Consider the following 17998-nt stretch of genomic DNA (forward strand, 5'->3'; position numbering starts at 1 on the left):
GTCATTAAATGCTGGCATATATAGTAGAATATTATTATTATATTATATTTATATCATTTAAATAATCAAATATGAACTTTTTTCTTCAACATGTTCGTCTTATATGCTAAATTCTTGTACACCGAAAGAATAAAATCTTGAATCGATATTGTTTGTATGTCAAAATTAAACCAAGAAGATTCTTAAATCAAAATTGAAAATCATTAAAATATCTCATTACTCAATCTTGAAATTCAAAATTATAATCTTGTTTTAAGAATGGAAAAATCTTTAAGTTGAACCAATAAGGCAAAATCTTATAACAACATCCAACAATCCTAAATTTAGATTGTTTAAAATAAAACAAACCTAAAAAAAAAGGAGTGCAGATACTTTTATATTATATATATGTGTGTACATATATTTTTGTACACATTTGTGTATGTTATTTATGATATATTTTTTTTAAATTGACTTAAACGAAAAATTGATTTAAGATTGTTTTTTTTTAAGATCGATTAAATCTTCAAATTTTTTTCTATCCCGATTTTTTTAATTTCTCATTATTTTTTTAAAGACGTAGTTAAGATCTAAAATTAATGTCGTATACGATATTACATTTTAAGGTCTGTGTTGTTATTTGTATCAATAACAAATTAGCTCTAATATATAAAACGTACACAAAAGAAAAAAAATGTTAAAATCAAGATAAGAAATCTATAATCAAGATAAAACGATATCAAAATTTAAGCAAGAAATTTAAAATTTAAACTTTGCTGTAATTCTACATAATCCATTCCTGAATTTAAGGATTTAATTCTTATTTCCAGAATCCAAAAGTTTACAAAATCTTGTTTGCTTAAAATGAAAGAAAATAATTGTTTTGTGTTTTATTTTGAAGTTTGAAAATTCTCTGCTTTAAGTTCCCAAAACGTTCAAATGTTCTGTATTTTGATTCATGATTTTTGAATATCTGCTTTTCTCTCTGCGTCTACATCAATAAGTAGATACATTTTGTAGACTATCTAACATTTGTTGGATTCTTTAGCAAACTCATTTCAAATGTTTAAGCTCGTGGCATCAAATTCGTTTTTTTTTTTCTCTTGGAGCATGAATAAATCTCAGCACTGACACTTTGCCCAAAATGAAAACCCCAGCTTGAGCGCCCAGAGCACCGAGCACAACATAAATAAATAAATAATCAAAAAGAGATATATATGTAAATATCTCGGTGTGTTTGCTGGAGTTGTAGACAATACTTGTTTGTTAGCTCGATTTCGAACATTGCTGCAGACATAAATCTCAAGAGCAACTGACAAGCTTCGCAAGATCACTGCAAAGTCGCACCAATCAACGACAGCGAGGGACGCGGGATGGGGAGCGTGATGTGGATTGAAGCCAGACAGCTCGAGGGTAAAAACCATAAATTCAACTTTATCAAAAAAGAACCAAAACAGTGTAAGAACTGCGAGCGCCTCGGTTGATCTTATCGATTGCTGAAATTTACATGATCGTAAGGCCCAAAATGATCTAAGATTTACAAAAAAAAAGTATATATATTTCATATAATCTTTAATTTCTTACCTATTCAAAAAAGTTCGACTTTGATTTAGGATTATCTCATCTCTTTTTCTGCAGTTTCTTTGTTTTACTTGCGTTCATCAAGTTGCCAAGCGGAAAATTGTTATTATTTTTTATTTAGTATGGCAAAATGTGTAATGCTTTGCTGTCTGTCACTCAATAAATGTGTTCATTTGCCTTTCGGCTGCTCAGACTCCTCCCTCTGCCTTGAAGTTCTAACGTAATTGCGTATAACTTCGAGTACAATCGCAATACATTAAAGTCTAATTGACAGATGAACTGGCAGCTATCGCAGAGTGAGTTCAAAACAGAGACACAGTGGAGCGAGGGGCGGTCGAGGGGCGGTGAGATCTGCAAAGTTTCGCATTTATAAGATGTGGATGTGCTGGCATTGTTATTACGATTATTATGTGTACTCATATCCAGCACATTAAGAGTGCGAAATTACGTAAGCACTTGTCGACCACAAGCCAAGTGCTCTTTGTATACCCTGCAATTGAAAAATTACCACAAGCGGGAGTTTTGACCGTAAAATTTCAACTTTTAGTACTACATTAATTGTTGATTAGTTAAGAAGACAAAGTTCACATAACTTTTCACCTTTCATCAGCTATACACCCTTTAGTTATAGAATTATCAAAGGCGGGGAGTGCTGGAAGAATTTTTGATAAGTGAACAAATTCATTAAAGAATTGCAAGCTGTAATTATTACTTTTGCATCTCTGATATCATAGTATTTTACGCTGTTAATACAATAAATGTAAAACACCCTTTAAAATACTAACAACATTTCCTGTGCATATGCCTCTCATCCAGCTACTCACACGCATATACCCTGTAAAAACTCGACAAACCATTTCTGTTGTTGTACATTTTTCGAAAATTAACAGGGTATCTGTTAGTTGTGCCACACTAAGCCGAATGCGTATATATTGGTAGTTCTTTAAAAGGGATAGTTTGTCCTCTTGTGGATGTAGATTCTGGAAAAAGAGGATGAGAGAGCGGGAGAGAGAGAGAGAGAGATAGAGAGAGAGAGGAAATGCTGAGTAGATGAGTTTGGAATTGGTCGAGTTAATTCAGCAAAAGTTTCAGCTGGGGCACATCCATCTCCCAAGGCTTATGACAACAGCAACGTATCAAATTTCGAGCCAAACAGATCCTGTGCTACCTGCTCCTTCGCCATCTCTCGCTGCTGCCACTCGGCTTGTGCCCACTGGCAAAGGGCAGCAAAGAGTTGAAAATTTATGTGAGCCGAAAACAAGAGAAAAGTTAATTAAACTTGAAAATAATAAAAGCAGCAGCAACAGCAAAGGCAAATGGTAAATGCTACAACGAGTTGTGGGGAAATAATAAAACACGCAAAAAAGTGTACAACGCTGCCCGCGGCCCATCAAATTGTGGGCTGAGTGGGCATGGCCATGGCCATCATTAGCATATCGCCGTTGGCGCGATAAAAGGGTTGCCTTTGCCTTTGCCTTTGCAAAGTTAATCGCCAGCTGATGCCGATGACATGGCCAGCAGCATGAGAATGAGAACGAGAGTGGAAATGGGAATGGGAATCGCAATGGAAAGAGCTAGAGAGAGAGAGAGAGGGGAATTATATGGACCAGGGGCTCAGCTCTGGGGCAAGACTGTGACTGTGTTGATATTGACATTGACAGATAAAATGGGCGACGAGCGACGTTAGTCGACTTTATCTGCAATCGCGGACTGCAATAAAAGTGGACAATAATTAAAATGGTTAACTGGCAAGCTCTGGAGTTAGATCTATGCTAACTTTTTTTTTTTGTTTTTGGGTGGTTGCATCATTCACACTTGAACTTTTCCCAAAATTTACATTAGCAAACAAATAAAAAACAAATCTGATTGTATAATCTATAAAGAAACTCCACATTAGTATAGTGTAACATATTATTTTATTTATTCTTTTCTTTTTCGGTCCGAATATTAAAGTATTGTTTGTTCTACTCGTATTGAAATAAATCAGCTGTTAAGCCTTTAAGCCGCACGGGTCTCGCCCAGTTTTCATTTACTGTTGTGAACCCTTTTTCCGTTGATTTTTCCCCAACTGCCATTTCGCTTTTATTGTTGACCGAATGAGAACTGGAAAATTGTACAGCGAAACGAAAAAATTGATATAAAAATTTATCACAATTTTTGATTGTCCTTGTGTGTTTCTTTTTTTCACAATATCTTTTTTTCCATTTAGGTTTGTTTAATTTGTGCAGGTTCGCGGCGCATTCAACAAAATAAGCGTAAAAGAGCGAAGGAAAAAATAAATAAATACAGTCGTAAAAAAAGGATTTGATTTTAATTACATGCGAGTTTTACTTTTGGGCAAACGACTCCGACTGCGAGCGGATTTTCATTCAGTTGATGACAATAAAACAAAGTCGGTGGTAACTCAACAACCCGTTCTCGTTCCCCTTGCCCATTGTTGACTTTTATAATTAAGGTCTTTGTGCATGCGCGTTTCCAGCTGATGGAACACTCCGAACGGGTTAAATAACGAGTATATCGGGGATAAAGTCGCAACTTACCTGAATGAGATGGCAAAAACACATAAACAAGTTCACGCATAAAAACGAATCAGCGAAGAAAGCAACAAACATTTCTAGTTACAAATAAATTCCGCGAATCCAAATACTATATAACATATAGCTGGCATAGAGATGTTTGGATGTAAAGCAAGGTCCGAAAAACATTTTGCTTTTATGATTTTCATCACCAATAATGGAATTATTATATTAAAATTTTTTTTGAGTAAAAATCAATAAAAAACAAATAGGAAATGAGATACCCGCCACACATTTTATATAAAAGCAAATAAGTGCGGTATTATTCTTAAAATATAACAAACAGTATACCTCAAAAGTACTGAAAATATAGCAAAGGCCATATTTGGTATATCGATGGAATTCTACATTCTAGATACTACAGATACTACAGAGATAAAAATGTACCAGATTGTCAGTCAAATCAGTTAAGACACGATTGCAATCTGATATTTTAATTTTTTTTTATACCCGCTACCCATAGGGTAGAAGGGTATTATAACTTTGTGCCGGCAGGAAATGTATGTAACAGGTAGAAGGAGGCATCTCCGACCCTATAAAGTATATATATTCTTGATCAGCGTCAACAGCCGAGACGATATAGCCATGTCCGTCTGTCCGTCTGTGTGTCTGTCCGTCTGTCCGTCTGTCCGTATGAAACACTGGATCTCAGAGACTATAAGAGATAGAGCTATAATTTTTTTCGACAGCATTTGTTATGTTTGCACGCAGATCAAGTTTGTTTCAAATTTTTGCCACGCCCACTTCCGCCCCCGCAAATCAAAAAAATCGAATAACAAGCGTAATTTTTAAGCTAGAGTTACGAATTTTGAAACATACTATAATTACTATAGTATTTATGATTTGGTTGCGATCAGATAAAAATTGTGGAAGTTATTAAAGAAATACTTTTGTATGGGCAAAAACGCCTACTTACTAGGGGTCTGAGTTGCTTTGGCCGACAATCTGGCACATTGTGCCGTCTATGGTATATTTTGAATGGTGTACTATATCGATATACCAAATATACCTATTGGTATATTTTTAGTATTTTTGCAGTATATTCGGTATAGTTTGAAAATGATACCGCAATATTTTGCCTTTATTAAAACTGGGTAGCGGGTATCTCACAGTCGAGCACACTCGACTGTAGCTTTCTTACTTGTTTTTTTACAATTTTTATCCGATTACCATCAAATTATAAATAATATAGTAATTATTGTCTATACTAACTTTTTTTAGTTTTAATTTACACTTGTAATTCGATATTTTTCGTTTTGAAACAAACTTGATCTGCGTGCAAGGATTTAAAGTGCTTTGGAAAGAAATTATAGCTCAGTTTCTTATAGTCTCTAAATTCTAGGTGTTCAGACGGACACGGTTATATCGCTGGTGAAGCATAAACTTCATAGAATCGGAGATAACTCCTTCTGCCTGTTAACATACTTATATTTGCAGACCCAAAATTATAATACCCTTCTTCCTTTTAAGAAGCGGGCATAGTCATATAAAAAATAGATTCGCAACTTATAAGTGATATGTGATTGTAGCCTACAAAGCTTTGTTGCATTATATTTCATATTTATATTGATTGATTGAAATATGTTCGATAAATTATAAACATTTATCTAAACTGCGTTTTCTTATTGAAAAACATTACAATGACAATAAAATTTAACATCTTTTGACAATTGAATAATTGTTTAAAAACATAATAACATCGACAATGGGACATATTTGAATGCAGATGCGTTTGGTAATTGTCAATAAAAATGTGCAATAAAAACTAAAATATTTGATTTATTTTAGACATATTTTCTCATTTGCATCAGTATACTTCTTGCAAAACTTCTGCTCTAGTTTTTATTTAAATTGTTAGAACAAACAGTTAACTTTTCCGTTGAATAATGCAAAAGACAAAAGTTTATAAACAGAACCGAAAGAGCAATTCGACTGAGAAGTCTGGCTAAGGATCTTAATGTTATTGCTGTTGTTGTTGAAGGTTGAAGTTTGTGGGTTGGGGCAACAGCTTAAGTTCATAATGCTCGGAGAGTGTGGGGGAGGGAATGGGGTGAGGGTAAGTCTCTTGTACATGTGGTTGACCCGCCTCCTGCTTGAGGAGTCGTTCAATTGCCATGACAGCATAAGCACAGCCAACTCCCTTACCATTACATTTGCACTTCCACTTTTCACATCTCCACTCAATTGTGCGTGTGTGTGTGTGTGTGGCACAATCTTCACATGCGTTTCTTGGGTTAATTGCTCAAGTTCAAAATTAAAATATTTATTACAATGAAAAACTTTGGCACTTTGACGACGCCACCAAGACGACGACGACGCCACAAGAAACCCAAAATAAAGCTGAGGGAGGCGCAAGTTCGTGGCAAATGTTGCACGTTGAGTACATACGTATGTATGTATGTGTAGAGATGGTTTTCCTCAGGGGCTTTTAGACGATTAGACGATTCTGTCGCGCACTGTTTGTTCTAAGTAAACAAATTGCCTGACTAATCCCTTCGTTAATAACAACACCCCCTCTCTCTTTCTATCCTTCTCTCTTTCTCTTTTCAGTTTCCCTAAATCCTACCAAAAACTCATTTCATATTCAATTCACCGAGTATAGGAGTCTGTATTCTTACCTCTCGAAAAAGCAAAAAACTACTTTAATGATTCTCTTAAAATTTCCAATTTTTCCAATTTGTGGTCGATAGCCGACTCTACGATTCTAGAATCAACAAAATTTGATTAAAAGCAAATAGCATAAATATATTAATTAGAAATAAGAGTCTTAGGACCAAGTATTAAAAAATAAACTTTTGTTGAAATGTTCAAAATGAGCATAACTGAAGACATACTAGTAGATTTTGTTTTTTTTTATATTTCTTAATGAGACTACTTAGATTCATTTCTTATGTTTTGTACATAAGTTAAATAATAAAAATTCGAAAAAACACAAAAATTTAAGAATTTTTCGATCTTAAACAAAACCATCTTGAAATAATATTGAAACTATCAAAATTTGTATGCAAAATTTCAAGTTGAAAAACATTTAATAATACAATATTGTTTCATTCTAGATTGAAAATAATATTGCAAGTCTTGAATAAAAAACTTTTCAATCTTAGACAAAAAAAATTTTGTCCTGGTTTCTTAAAATGCCTTTAATATTATATTAGAACCTTATTTCTTGTGATGTTGTTTTAGCTCAGTTAGTAGAGATGCCGTAAATCATTGTGACGTGTAGTCATTGATCTCTGTTTTTCTCTAGTTGTTTCGTATATATGAAAATCTTAAATCCAGATCAAACAATCTTAAATTTAGATTGTTTACAATAAAAAAAAAAATTAGATATGTGGTTGATTTTCGATATTGATTTAAGGTTCAAACTTGACATTCATTTGATTAACTTAACTAAACTTTTTGTTGATTTAAATTAAACTTTTATTTCATATTCCTCTTGCTTGAGGGCAGAATAAAAAGAAACCCAGTGTTGTTTCTGATATTATTTAAAATATTATTGATGGTCACAACTACTGAAGTAGAGGTGATTATAATTACATAAGGCTTGATCTACCAATGTTCGATTACATTCAACAAATCCTAAATTAGTTACGTCAAAGTAAACTAAACGAAAAAAAGATTTTGATTTCAGTTCGAATATTATAGAAAAGTATCATGCAATTGAAAAGTTAATTTTGTTGGCAAGACGATAGAAACGCACTGAGTTAAAGTAAATGGAATGGAAATTTTGAGTATGCGATGAGAGACAGCAAAAACATGAATTCAATTAACATATGATTTATGAAGGAGCGTATTTTATTTCAATTGATTCGTTGATTAGGTCAAACTAGAAATAAATGAACAATCTTGAAATAAGATTTTTAGACCTGAAATCATACGTCAAGATTTTTATGCTAAATTTGCTTATTTTAGAAATAAAATTTTGATTTAAGAATGTTTTTTTTTTCTAGATTAAAAAACATAATTTTATTTTTGTTTCCTAAAATGTTGGAACCCCATACTTTAGAATTAAAACGAAAACTCTGGTGTTATTGCTGTTAGCTCAATCTAATTTTTTGTTGATTTATTTTAAACTATCTAAATTTAGAATTGTTTGATCTATATTTAAAATGTCTTTGTTCAATTTTAAGATCTTTTAATTTTTTTTTTTCTGAAAAAAAAAATATTATAACAAGATTATTTCTCCCTATCAAAAATCTTGGTAAACAAATATTCGCTCTCGTTGAACTCATCTGCATTCGCTAAGCTTTGAAAATGCTCAGACCTCTGAGCTAAGCAGCAGAGCTTTACACTAATCAACTTTGTTTCAAATTATTGCGTTAAGAAAATCCTAAATTATGAATCGTTAGTTCTATGACAAGTACTTGGGCAAAATATCTGATATATTTTGTTTTATATCGTAGATTTTGAATGTAGTACTTTATGAATATATTAAACATAGCCCTTTGTATATTTTAATATCTCTGTGGTATATTTGTAAAATGTATTGAATAGTAGAATATGGTTCTTGTGAAAATGGGTAACGGGTATCTCATAGTCGAGCTCTCTCGACATGTTAATTTTAGTTGCATTCATATATTTAGACAAAAACTTATTGAGAAGGTTCTGTGAATCTATGTATGTGGTAATGCAGAATAACAAATGAACGAATCTGTCAAAACTTAACAGTGTTGATGACGATTCAGAATATATATTGAATATATTTTGTGTGCTTAAAATTTCGAATTGGTGCAGGTCAGTGAATTATGATTTTGCTGAAGCGTTCTCCCAAAAAGACGTCATTCTGACAATTGTTGCCAAGCTGCTCGGCAGTTTTGAAGCAAAGGCCAGCAATGCGATGATAAGCAACTGAGAGTGAAGAGAGAAACACGTGCAGGCATGATGTGTGAAAGACTTAGGATCAATTATATAAATGTATTAACTGGACAAATACTTCGAAATAAATCAAAACAGAACGATTGCTCGACTACAAGATACCCAGTCGAGCAGAATTGGCAGAATACTAAAAGCATTTCGAACGCATCAGCATCAGCATTGCGGAGATAAGCCATAGAATCACTCTCACTGATTGAAAACGGTGACATAGAAGAGAGACAGAGAGACATATAGAGCGAGAGAGATAGAGAGAGAGAAAGAGAGAGAGCTGATCATGAAACGTTAGGTCTATGTGAAATCATCAATATTTTGACTCCTTAATCCTGACTTCAATATAATGTCCCTGTGATGCATACTGTATATGTATTTATATTTATATATGTATATGTATATTACATTACAATTTTGCACTACATAGTTTTCTAATTTTAATTATAATCAAAATTCGGCTAAATAAATTACTCAAAAACTGTCATCACTTATAATTTCATTAACAAGAATCCTCTCTCAGACATGCGTCAGAAAGTTGACATTCTCTCGACATTGACACCATTTGCTATCGCCTTCACTTCCGCTACAAATTTTTGAGCTGAACCCACATCCGTTGAAAGCTCAAAAACAAAACAGCAACTCGGAGTTGAATTCTTCGATTTAAATTCAACTTTTAGTTGCAAATTATTCTTGCTGGCATTCAGTCGAAACATTCAAAATGTGCAAAATAGAAATCAACGCAACTGTTTTCTTAATAATACTTCAAATATTCTTGGTGGCAGCAGCTGCCTTCGAAGAGGTGAGAACAATTACATAAAGCAGTGTAATACAGTGCGTGCTAAGAATGTTTACCTGTTGTTTCTTCTTATCAGACGAATGAATCGGACGGGCAAATGGCAGAAAACTGCTGCAGTCAGACCTATGAAACTGTGAAACCGTTGCTTGATTATTTTAGACAACAGTTAGAAGACAGTGAAATTAAGGCAAATAAGTTAAATGAATTAAATTCTGATCTTATGGAAAAGTATCATGAAATTGTGAGAATTCATGAAAATCTCATGAAGGAGGCAGCTCTATTAGATGAGTATAAAAACAAAGTACTTAAAGGGGAAAGCGATTTGCAATTGAGTAAAAATAAAGTTGAGAAATTAGAATCTGAGATTAATTCGCAACAAAATATTATTGTGAAATTAAAAGGAGGATTAGCTGATAAAACAACTAACTTAGAAAATGGCGAACTTCAATTTAAAAACCTTAATTCTGGCTTAATTGAAAAAGATGAAAATATAAAAAGATTTAGTGAGAATATTCAAAATAATACTGAGCATCAGAAAACACTTGAAGTGCAATTAGAGAAGAGTAAAACTAAATTAATAAGTCAAGATAAAGACATTCAGTTATGCCAATCTGCAATTGATACATTAAATCGGACATCAGAAAACATCAGAGAACAACAGAAAAAAATTGAATTGCAATTAAAAGAGAGTGAAGCTAAGCTAATAGATAAAGTGAAAGAAAATCAGTTATGTCAATCTGAACTTAATAAGTTAAGTCCCACATCTTGCATCCCATTTGGAGATTCAGATGTTCATCAACTTAATGTTTCTGGAGTTGGTTTCTTTGATGTTTTATGCGATAGTCAGTTAGCTGGACCTGGATGGATTGTAATACAACAACGAGTTGGGGGAAATGAGGATTTCAATAGGGATTGGGCAACGTATCGCAAAGGTTTCGGTTCTTATAGCAGCGATTTCTTCCTCGGACTAGAGAAAATACATCGTATCACGAGTTTGCAGCGTCACGAACTTTATATTCATTTGGTTGCTGTGAGTGGAAGTACCTTCAACGCTCGATATGACGACTTCAAAATAGCTGACGAAGACAGTGGATTTAAACTGAGTTTGGGTAAATTCAGTGGTACTATTAATGAGGATGCGATGAGAAACGGCGAAAACATGAAATTCACAACATTCGATCGCGACCACAACATTCAGAATGGTAATTGCGCACTTCATTACAAAAGTGGCTGGTGGTACACGTATTGTTATAATTGGTAAATATTGCAGATTGTTATTTTCGATGGAATACACATAATTATTGATTTTCGTTTTTCCTTATTCAGTAATTAAAATGCACCATATGGGCCAGATCTAAATTGGTACCGACGAAATCCATTGAAAGAAGCAAAGATGCTAATTCGCCCCAAAAGAAGCGATGAAGAAGTGAGCAACTGAAGAGCCGAAATTCCGATATTTTACTAAATAATGTAATCATTTATATAATATATAATTGGTGCATTAAGAAATTGCGTTCTGAATAAAAAAAACTATCGACTATTTAATGCAGCGATTTATTTTTATAATTTAAATTGATCAGTTGTTATTGTATTTTATGATTTGATGTAGCAAATTGTAAGTATCTAGATGCTTTCAATAAAACTGCAAATACTTAAAAGTAAGTAAACCTACGATTATCCCATTTATATTATTTCAATCGAACCTTCAATATTAAATTAAAGTAAACGCGTTGATGTAGCAGCTTTTAATCAATTCAATTAAGTTTCCATTAAATTTCATTATCATGAAGTCTCTCGCTCAGAGAATATCATAAGACAATTTTGAGAGAGCCTATCTCTTATCATTAATGCAAAATTCTATTGCATTTATATTAACGCAGATTAAATGCTTAGAGCCGATTTAGGTGTATTTTTCAGTTCCACATTATATCAGTTCAGTATATCTGCAAATTCTGTATCTAATACTCCACTTGACCATTTTAAAGTAATTTTTGTTGTAAACTTTATACATATTACCACTCTCCGAACAGACTTACGATTATCCTGAAGATATCATTTCAATGTACACATTCAACTATGTTTTTCTTTTACTCCTTTTTTATATTTAATCAAAATTAAATATAAATATTGTTGACTTCAATTCCATGACGCAATGACACTAATATATAAATTGAAAATAACATTTGTTACTCAGCAGCAATAACTGAAAGTTCGCTAAATATTCTTTAAAGTTTCTTATCAATTTGTGTGCCACGACGCAGGAGGATGGTGGGAAAGAGACATATACAGTGCGGTGTCCCCTTGAATCTGGTGAAGAGATAAAATAGCAAAAAAAAAAAAAAGGGGAACAACTTGTTTGCCCAAGCCTCAACGTAAAGTGTAATGTGCGGCGCTTTTCATCATCTTTTATATAGTATTTTTTTCTTTTTGCCTTTTATACATTTCCTTTTTGGAGGGGGAGGATTGTATTGCAAAATTTGAGACGCATGAATAGTCAGTTAGATCGCCCTGGAGGTCTACTCTACTCTCTGTCTCTCGAGTCAAGTCGAGTTTATCTGCCAGATACATTTGGGTGGTGGACTGAGCGTGTGAGGCAGAGAGAAAGAGAGAGACAGAGAGAAAATATTCGCAGGCAGATGTTTTATGCACAGCCAAAAGTTACTTTGGCATACTCTAACCGAAAGTTAAAGCAAAGTAATGTAACTCTAAAATATTCTATAATCAACAATCAATTAACTCTAAGATGACATTTCTTATTTTATTGTATTACTTTTATATGTAGATATTTTTCGTAATGGGAATTTTTGTTGATAAGAATAAAAAATAAAAAATAAATGGAAAATTGTTGAGATAAAAACATTTAGAAAACATTATTTAGAAATACGTTTGAATCTTTTTAAAAACGAGAGCAAATCAAGTGAAGCAGAGTATTCAGCAGTCGTTGTATTAATGGTGCTCAAGTGTCAGCAGCCATTAACTTTGACGTTATTCAGAAACAAAACAACGTGAACGTGAGTAACAGCAATAACAACAACAACAACAACAATGTGTATAAGCAAGTGTTGCGGAAATGATTTGACGTCGACTGCAAGCAGAAGAAGAAGAAGAAGGATCCATATCCTAGCAGAGTCTTTTTTCCCTAGCATGAACACAGTGTGGATAGACTTGGAGCAGAGTTGAGGGTTCGTGGCACACGTTTTGGTTGCATGATTGAAAAAGTGTTTTGCTATAAATTCAACTTTTCTATTATCTTTATCTTATGAGCAACACGCGCTGTGACGCTTTTGTGGCAAAAAGTAGCTGCAACTGGCAAAAAGGGGCGAGGGATTGAGATTGGCTAAAAACAGGGCAGCTGGAAACACTGCATTTTGTGGGCTGATGCTGGAGCTCGAGTTGAATGTGCTGCCTGCTCTCATAATTGCTTCCTCTTACTGCCGTGGGAGGAAACACGTTGAATGCTCGCCGCTGGAGCCGAGAGTGCGGAAAACAGTCGGTATCAAAGTACACTTGAGGGTGCCACAACCTTTGAAGATGCTGCTGCACCGCATGCAGCACACCTACACCTCGAATATAGCCTGCATACCTTGCGGTTGCCTTATGAGATAGTGATTGAACTATGCACACAAGGTGGACAAAGTTGTCGGATTTACTCGCAAATATAACACTTTATAAATGACTATGATAAACGATTATATATATTTATTAAATAAATAACCAATTATAAAGTAGATTCTATAATGGATGTATTTAAATAACATGAATTGTAACACAGTTTATGTTGATTGTTTATATTATATTTTCTGAAGTGTTTAAGAGTAATTGTGTAATTGTACTTTATAAAATCAATCGAGCCTCATAACTATATTCATATTGGAAAAAAATCAATACGTAAAACAAAATACATTCGTTCTGCAATCAAGTACTTGAAAAAACACGCTCTTATCAAAGATGTGGGACTACTTATCGCGATTATTGAACTTTTTTTCTTGTTATAGGGTATTATAACTTTGTGCCGGCAGGAAATGTATGTAACAGGTAGAAGGAGACATCTCCGACCCAATAAAGTATATATATTCTTGATCAGCGTCAACAACCGAGACGATATAGCCATGTCCGTCTGTCCGTCTGTGTGTCTGTGTGTCTGTCCATCTGTCCGTATGAAATACTGGATCTCAAAGACTATAAGAGATAGAGCTATAATTTTTTTTCGACAGCATTTGTTATGTTTGCACGCAGATCAAGTTTGTTTCAAATTTTTGCCACGCCAAGCATTGATATAGACGGAGACTGAAATCATCAGTATAAAAGAGAGATGGCCAAAGCGAGCTAACATATAAAACATTTTGGTGCGATTCGTAAATATGATCATGAAAAAAAGCATACTTAATTATTGGGGCTATTCGATTTTATGCTTCTCGTCGATCCAATTGAGCTGGTGATTGGATGGGGAGATCTTTAGGACGAAGAAGCCTCATCTATGTATATTATGCTGTCTAATCTATATATACAATGAAGTATTATATATAAAATGAAGTTGTGTTAGTTACACTGTTTACAACTCAAGAACGGCCTAACTGATATGGCTGACAATTGGTGAGGAGGTAGCGTAGAGGCAGGAACAAGACATAGGATACCTACCAAAATCGTCTTACGTAAATACACCTTTAAAGCAGGGGTGCTTAAAATTGTTTCGATTGTTTGAACATGTATGTCAAAATAGAAACAAAACGTTTAACTATATCATATTAATTACAAATGCCGCGACCCAGACGAGATTTTGGGTTTTAAAACTTTTTCTTTTCAGTGTAACGAGTATATCACAGTCAACCACTCTAGACTGTAGCTTTCTTTTATGTTATTCTCGACTTCTTTAGCTACTTTCTCTACTGCTTGCTGCCGCAGTTGCATCACTCTCTGATACTCAAGCAGCATCATCATTCGCGTTCGTCATTATCGAGCGAGCGAGGGAGCAAGGAGGCTGTCATTACATTTTATGATGCAGCCTGTGAACTTTATCCACAGCCAGATGAAAAATAAAATTTCAATGAGAATCATTTGGCGCAACAGAAGAGAGGCAGTTGGTTGAAGTGAAACATCAAAGTGAATGCCACTTTGCCTGAGCAGCAGCTGATATACTACATATGTATATGGTAACCTGCCCCATCTCACGTCTCCAAGTGGCAACCACAAGCTGAGCCAGTTGTTGAAAAATTAAAAACGCATTTTGCCTCCTGACAACTTCACTCGACTACATGAGAGTTAACTCGCTTGCCCATCCTCAGTTGCCAGTTGCCAGTTGCCTCCTTGCCCCGTTGTCCCCTCTCACCGTCACTGCTTTGTGGGCAATTTGTCAACCGTTTTATTGTATAATTGATTTAGCAACCAAGAAACCATCCCCTCTCCCATCCAACATCCCCTACAGTTTCTCGCTGACAATCCGTTTAAAGTCGTTAGCTAATTAAATGCGAATGTTCTTTTTTTGTTTTTGTTCATTCAATCTTTCTTATAATGCGATTGCATAAAATGGGAGCCGCTTGACTTGGAAATACCCACACCATAAACGTTAAATTTGTGTATATTATTATAGTAAAAATACTAAATATTATAGTTAAAATATTTCTTCAACATATTGCTTTCGAAATATGTCAATAATTTGTGACTTAGCTCTCTCTTAGCTCAAGACCACAAAGTTTAAAAATTCGTAAAACACCTTTAGTATAAACAATCTACTAGTTTAAAAAATAAACTAGTATATCTACAAGTTATATGAATCCAACATTAAATACCAAGAACAAAAAAACCCTTTGCTATAACTATTAGCTATAAATATGTTAGTTGTGGCAGAGTATTCAAAATAACGTCAAATATTGGTGATACTGCAGTTCACATCTTTGGGCTGGCATATCTGAGGAAAGTAGAGAGAATGAAACATGTCAGCGGCTTATTCAGTGTGAGTTTTAATTAAATTAAATATAAAACACAGCGCCAAAGTTTTAACAAGTTCGTGTCCAAAAAGTTGCCACTTTTCCGCCATTCCATTCTATAGTGTAATCCCCCTCCCACCTCCCCCCACCTTCATCTTTCCTGTTGCACTGTCCTGTCATGTCCAAACAGTGTGTGTGTGTGTGTGTGTGTGTGTGTGTGTGTGTGTGTATGCGTGTGTATTTGTGTCTGTCTGTGTGGCATGTGGCAAAAAACTGAAATCCATTTTTAATTATTTTCGCATTTATGACACCGACCGAAAATTAAGCAAACACAGAAATAATAATAATAAATTCATTTACCGCTTGACGTGTTCCCTTTTTTACTCTTTCCATCTCTATCTCTCCCTTTCCCTCTTTCCCCCTCTCTATCTCTCTCTCTCTCTCTCTCTCTTGCCCTCTCTTTCTCTCTCTTGCCCTCACATATTTCCCTCTGTGCTCTGTGGCGCGAAATTCAACCGACAAAAAGTAACGGACTTTTATTTAAGCCGACATATTTTTTTATGAAAATCCAAGCAAACAAAACTTTGATTTTCATGTAAATTTGTAATTGAAGAATCTGTCTGCTAGCTGATACCCTAAAAAAAACTCTTTAAATATAGTGATATTATGACGATGCTCCGAATGTTGAATTACTCTACAAAGATGCCTTTATCAATTATACCACAATGTTTGTGTATTTTTAGTACATTTAATAATTCGCCAATAGTGCAAATCTGCTTGTAACTTAAATAAAATAAAAGTAGATGTATAAATAAATGTATATTTAAAAGGTTTGAAAATGATTATTTGAAATTTGGCAAATTATATTTAAATGTAGTTACAAAAAAAATATATTAGATTAGCTATATTTAGTACATCGATATGATATTGTATTCATAAAATACTATACAGTAAATACAGTAAATAAAATATTCCAGATTAACAACCAATTTTAACGTATTGAATTACATATCATCCTTTTTTTTAAATTACTTGTTCACTATATTCATATTTTGTTCAGAAAAATAACAAAAATATAATCCAAGATTGTTTATTTTAGAAGATTCTATTTAATGAATAGTTTCTTAGATCATAAAGATTTACCGTAGAGACTTTGAAGCAGCCCTCGCACTTTGTGCTAAGTAGTGTTCTGGCTTTTTTTGTTGTTGTTGTTTGCTCTACAGATTTGAACTTTTTACGCTCGACATATCAATAAAAGCGTTGAAGCATTACGTGGTGAAGGCTGAAAGGAGTGTGGAGTGCGGGCAAAGAGAGAGGGCAAGGGGTACTGCGATTTGTTGGGGGTCTTTGACTGCACCAACGAGTTCAACGCCATTTTGTTTGCCATTGCCCAATCAGGCGCCCACACAAACTTCCCGCCACCCAAAAACCACCTCTTTCCCACTCTCACTCTGTTTGCTCTCTTTCTTTCCCTACCAGTGGGAAGAGGGAACATTAAAAGGGGATCTAGGGATGGGGATGGGGGGTGCTGTACATACAAAAGCGCGAACATTCCACTCGACGTCTCTAATTAGTAGAATTTAATCTTCACACTATGGCAACGTCAAAGCAAGCAGCTCGTGCCCCTTCTCGTTTGCTTTTTGCGTACTTCAAACTCAGCTGCTCCCACATGCCACATGCCGCCACTGCTCATTATGAAAAATTTCAAATTAAAAAGGGGCAGACAGAGGGCGGGTGGGTGTTGGGCGATGTGCGGTAGGCGTGCCCCTGCCCACAGATAGGGGCTGATGGCAAAGTAAAAGTTTGTGCGAAGAAGCGAAGCGACGTCACAGGATTTGCATAAATGCCGCAACACGAACGTGCAACGCAGTGGCAAGCACAGCTACTGCTCACTGGCTACATATGTATGTGTGTGTAAGTGTGCGAGTGTGTGTGTCTTTGTGTGTGTATCACACATCATGATTACATAATTTAGCTATTAAAACAGCGCCAAGTGGGGCAAGAAGCGAGCGTAGTTCGCGGCTTATTTATGCTTCAACACGCCAACTGGCGCAGCTTCAAAGGCAATGCTCTCTAGTGTGAGAGGGGGGGGAAGGGGGAGGGGGGAAGGCATCCAGAGGGGAGATTCAAGGATTCGAGCATTCAAGGATTCCAGTTGAACGGCCCACACATGTGCACTTGATTTACTCATTAGCGTTACTTTTCGCTTCATAATAGACGCTTACGAGTAACAAGAACTTCCAGTAAACCGCAATCCTCCGTTTCCCCCTCCCCCT

At 34.7% G+C, this 17998-nt stretch overlaps 1 protein-coding gene across 1 annotated transcript; it reads left to right on the plus strand.

The window, feature by feature from the left end:
- The first annotated feature begins 9683 nt into the window (after positions 1 to 9683).
- Positions 9684 to 11330, plus strand: LOC132789530 (fibroleukin-like). The gene is made up of 3 exons (XM_060797596.1): positions 9684 to 9801; positions 9875 to 11055; positions 11125 to 11330. Exons 1-3 carry the CDS (start codon positions 9721 to 9723, stop codon positions 11129 to 11131), a joined length of 1269 nt encoding a protein of 422 aa, XP_060653579.1. The 5' UTR covers positions 9684 to 9720; the 3' UTR covers positions 11132 to 11330.
- Positions 11331 to 17998: the final 6668 nt, after the last annotated feature.

The sequence above is a fragment of the Drosophila nasuta genome, chromosome 3 (genome assembly GCF_023558535.2).
Source record: "Drosophila nasuta strain 15112-1781.00 chromosome 3, ASM2355853v1, whole genome shotgun sequence".
Taxonomy (NCBI): Eukaryota; Metazoa; Arthropoda; class Insecta; order Diptera; family Drosophilidae; genus Drosophila; species Drosophila nasuta.

Coding starts and splice junctions, on each gene's coding strand:
- LOC132789530 (XM_060797596.1), top strand. CDS start 9,721: ATGTGCAAAATAGAAATCAACGCAACTGTTTTCTTAATAATACTTCAA. Junction 9,802..9,874: donor CAGCAGCTGCCTTCGAAGAG/GTGAGAACAATT, acceptor TCTTCTTATCAG/ACGAATGAATCGGACGGGCA.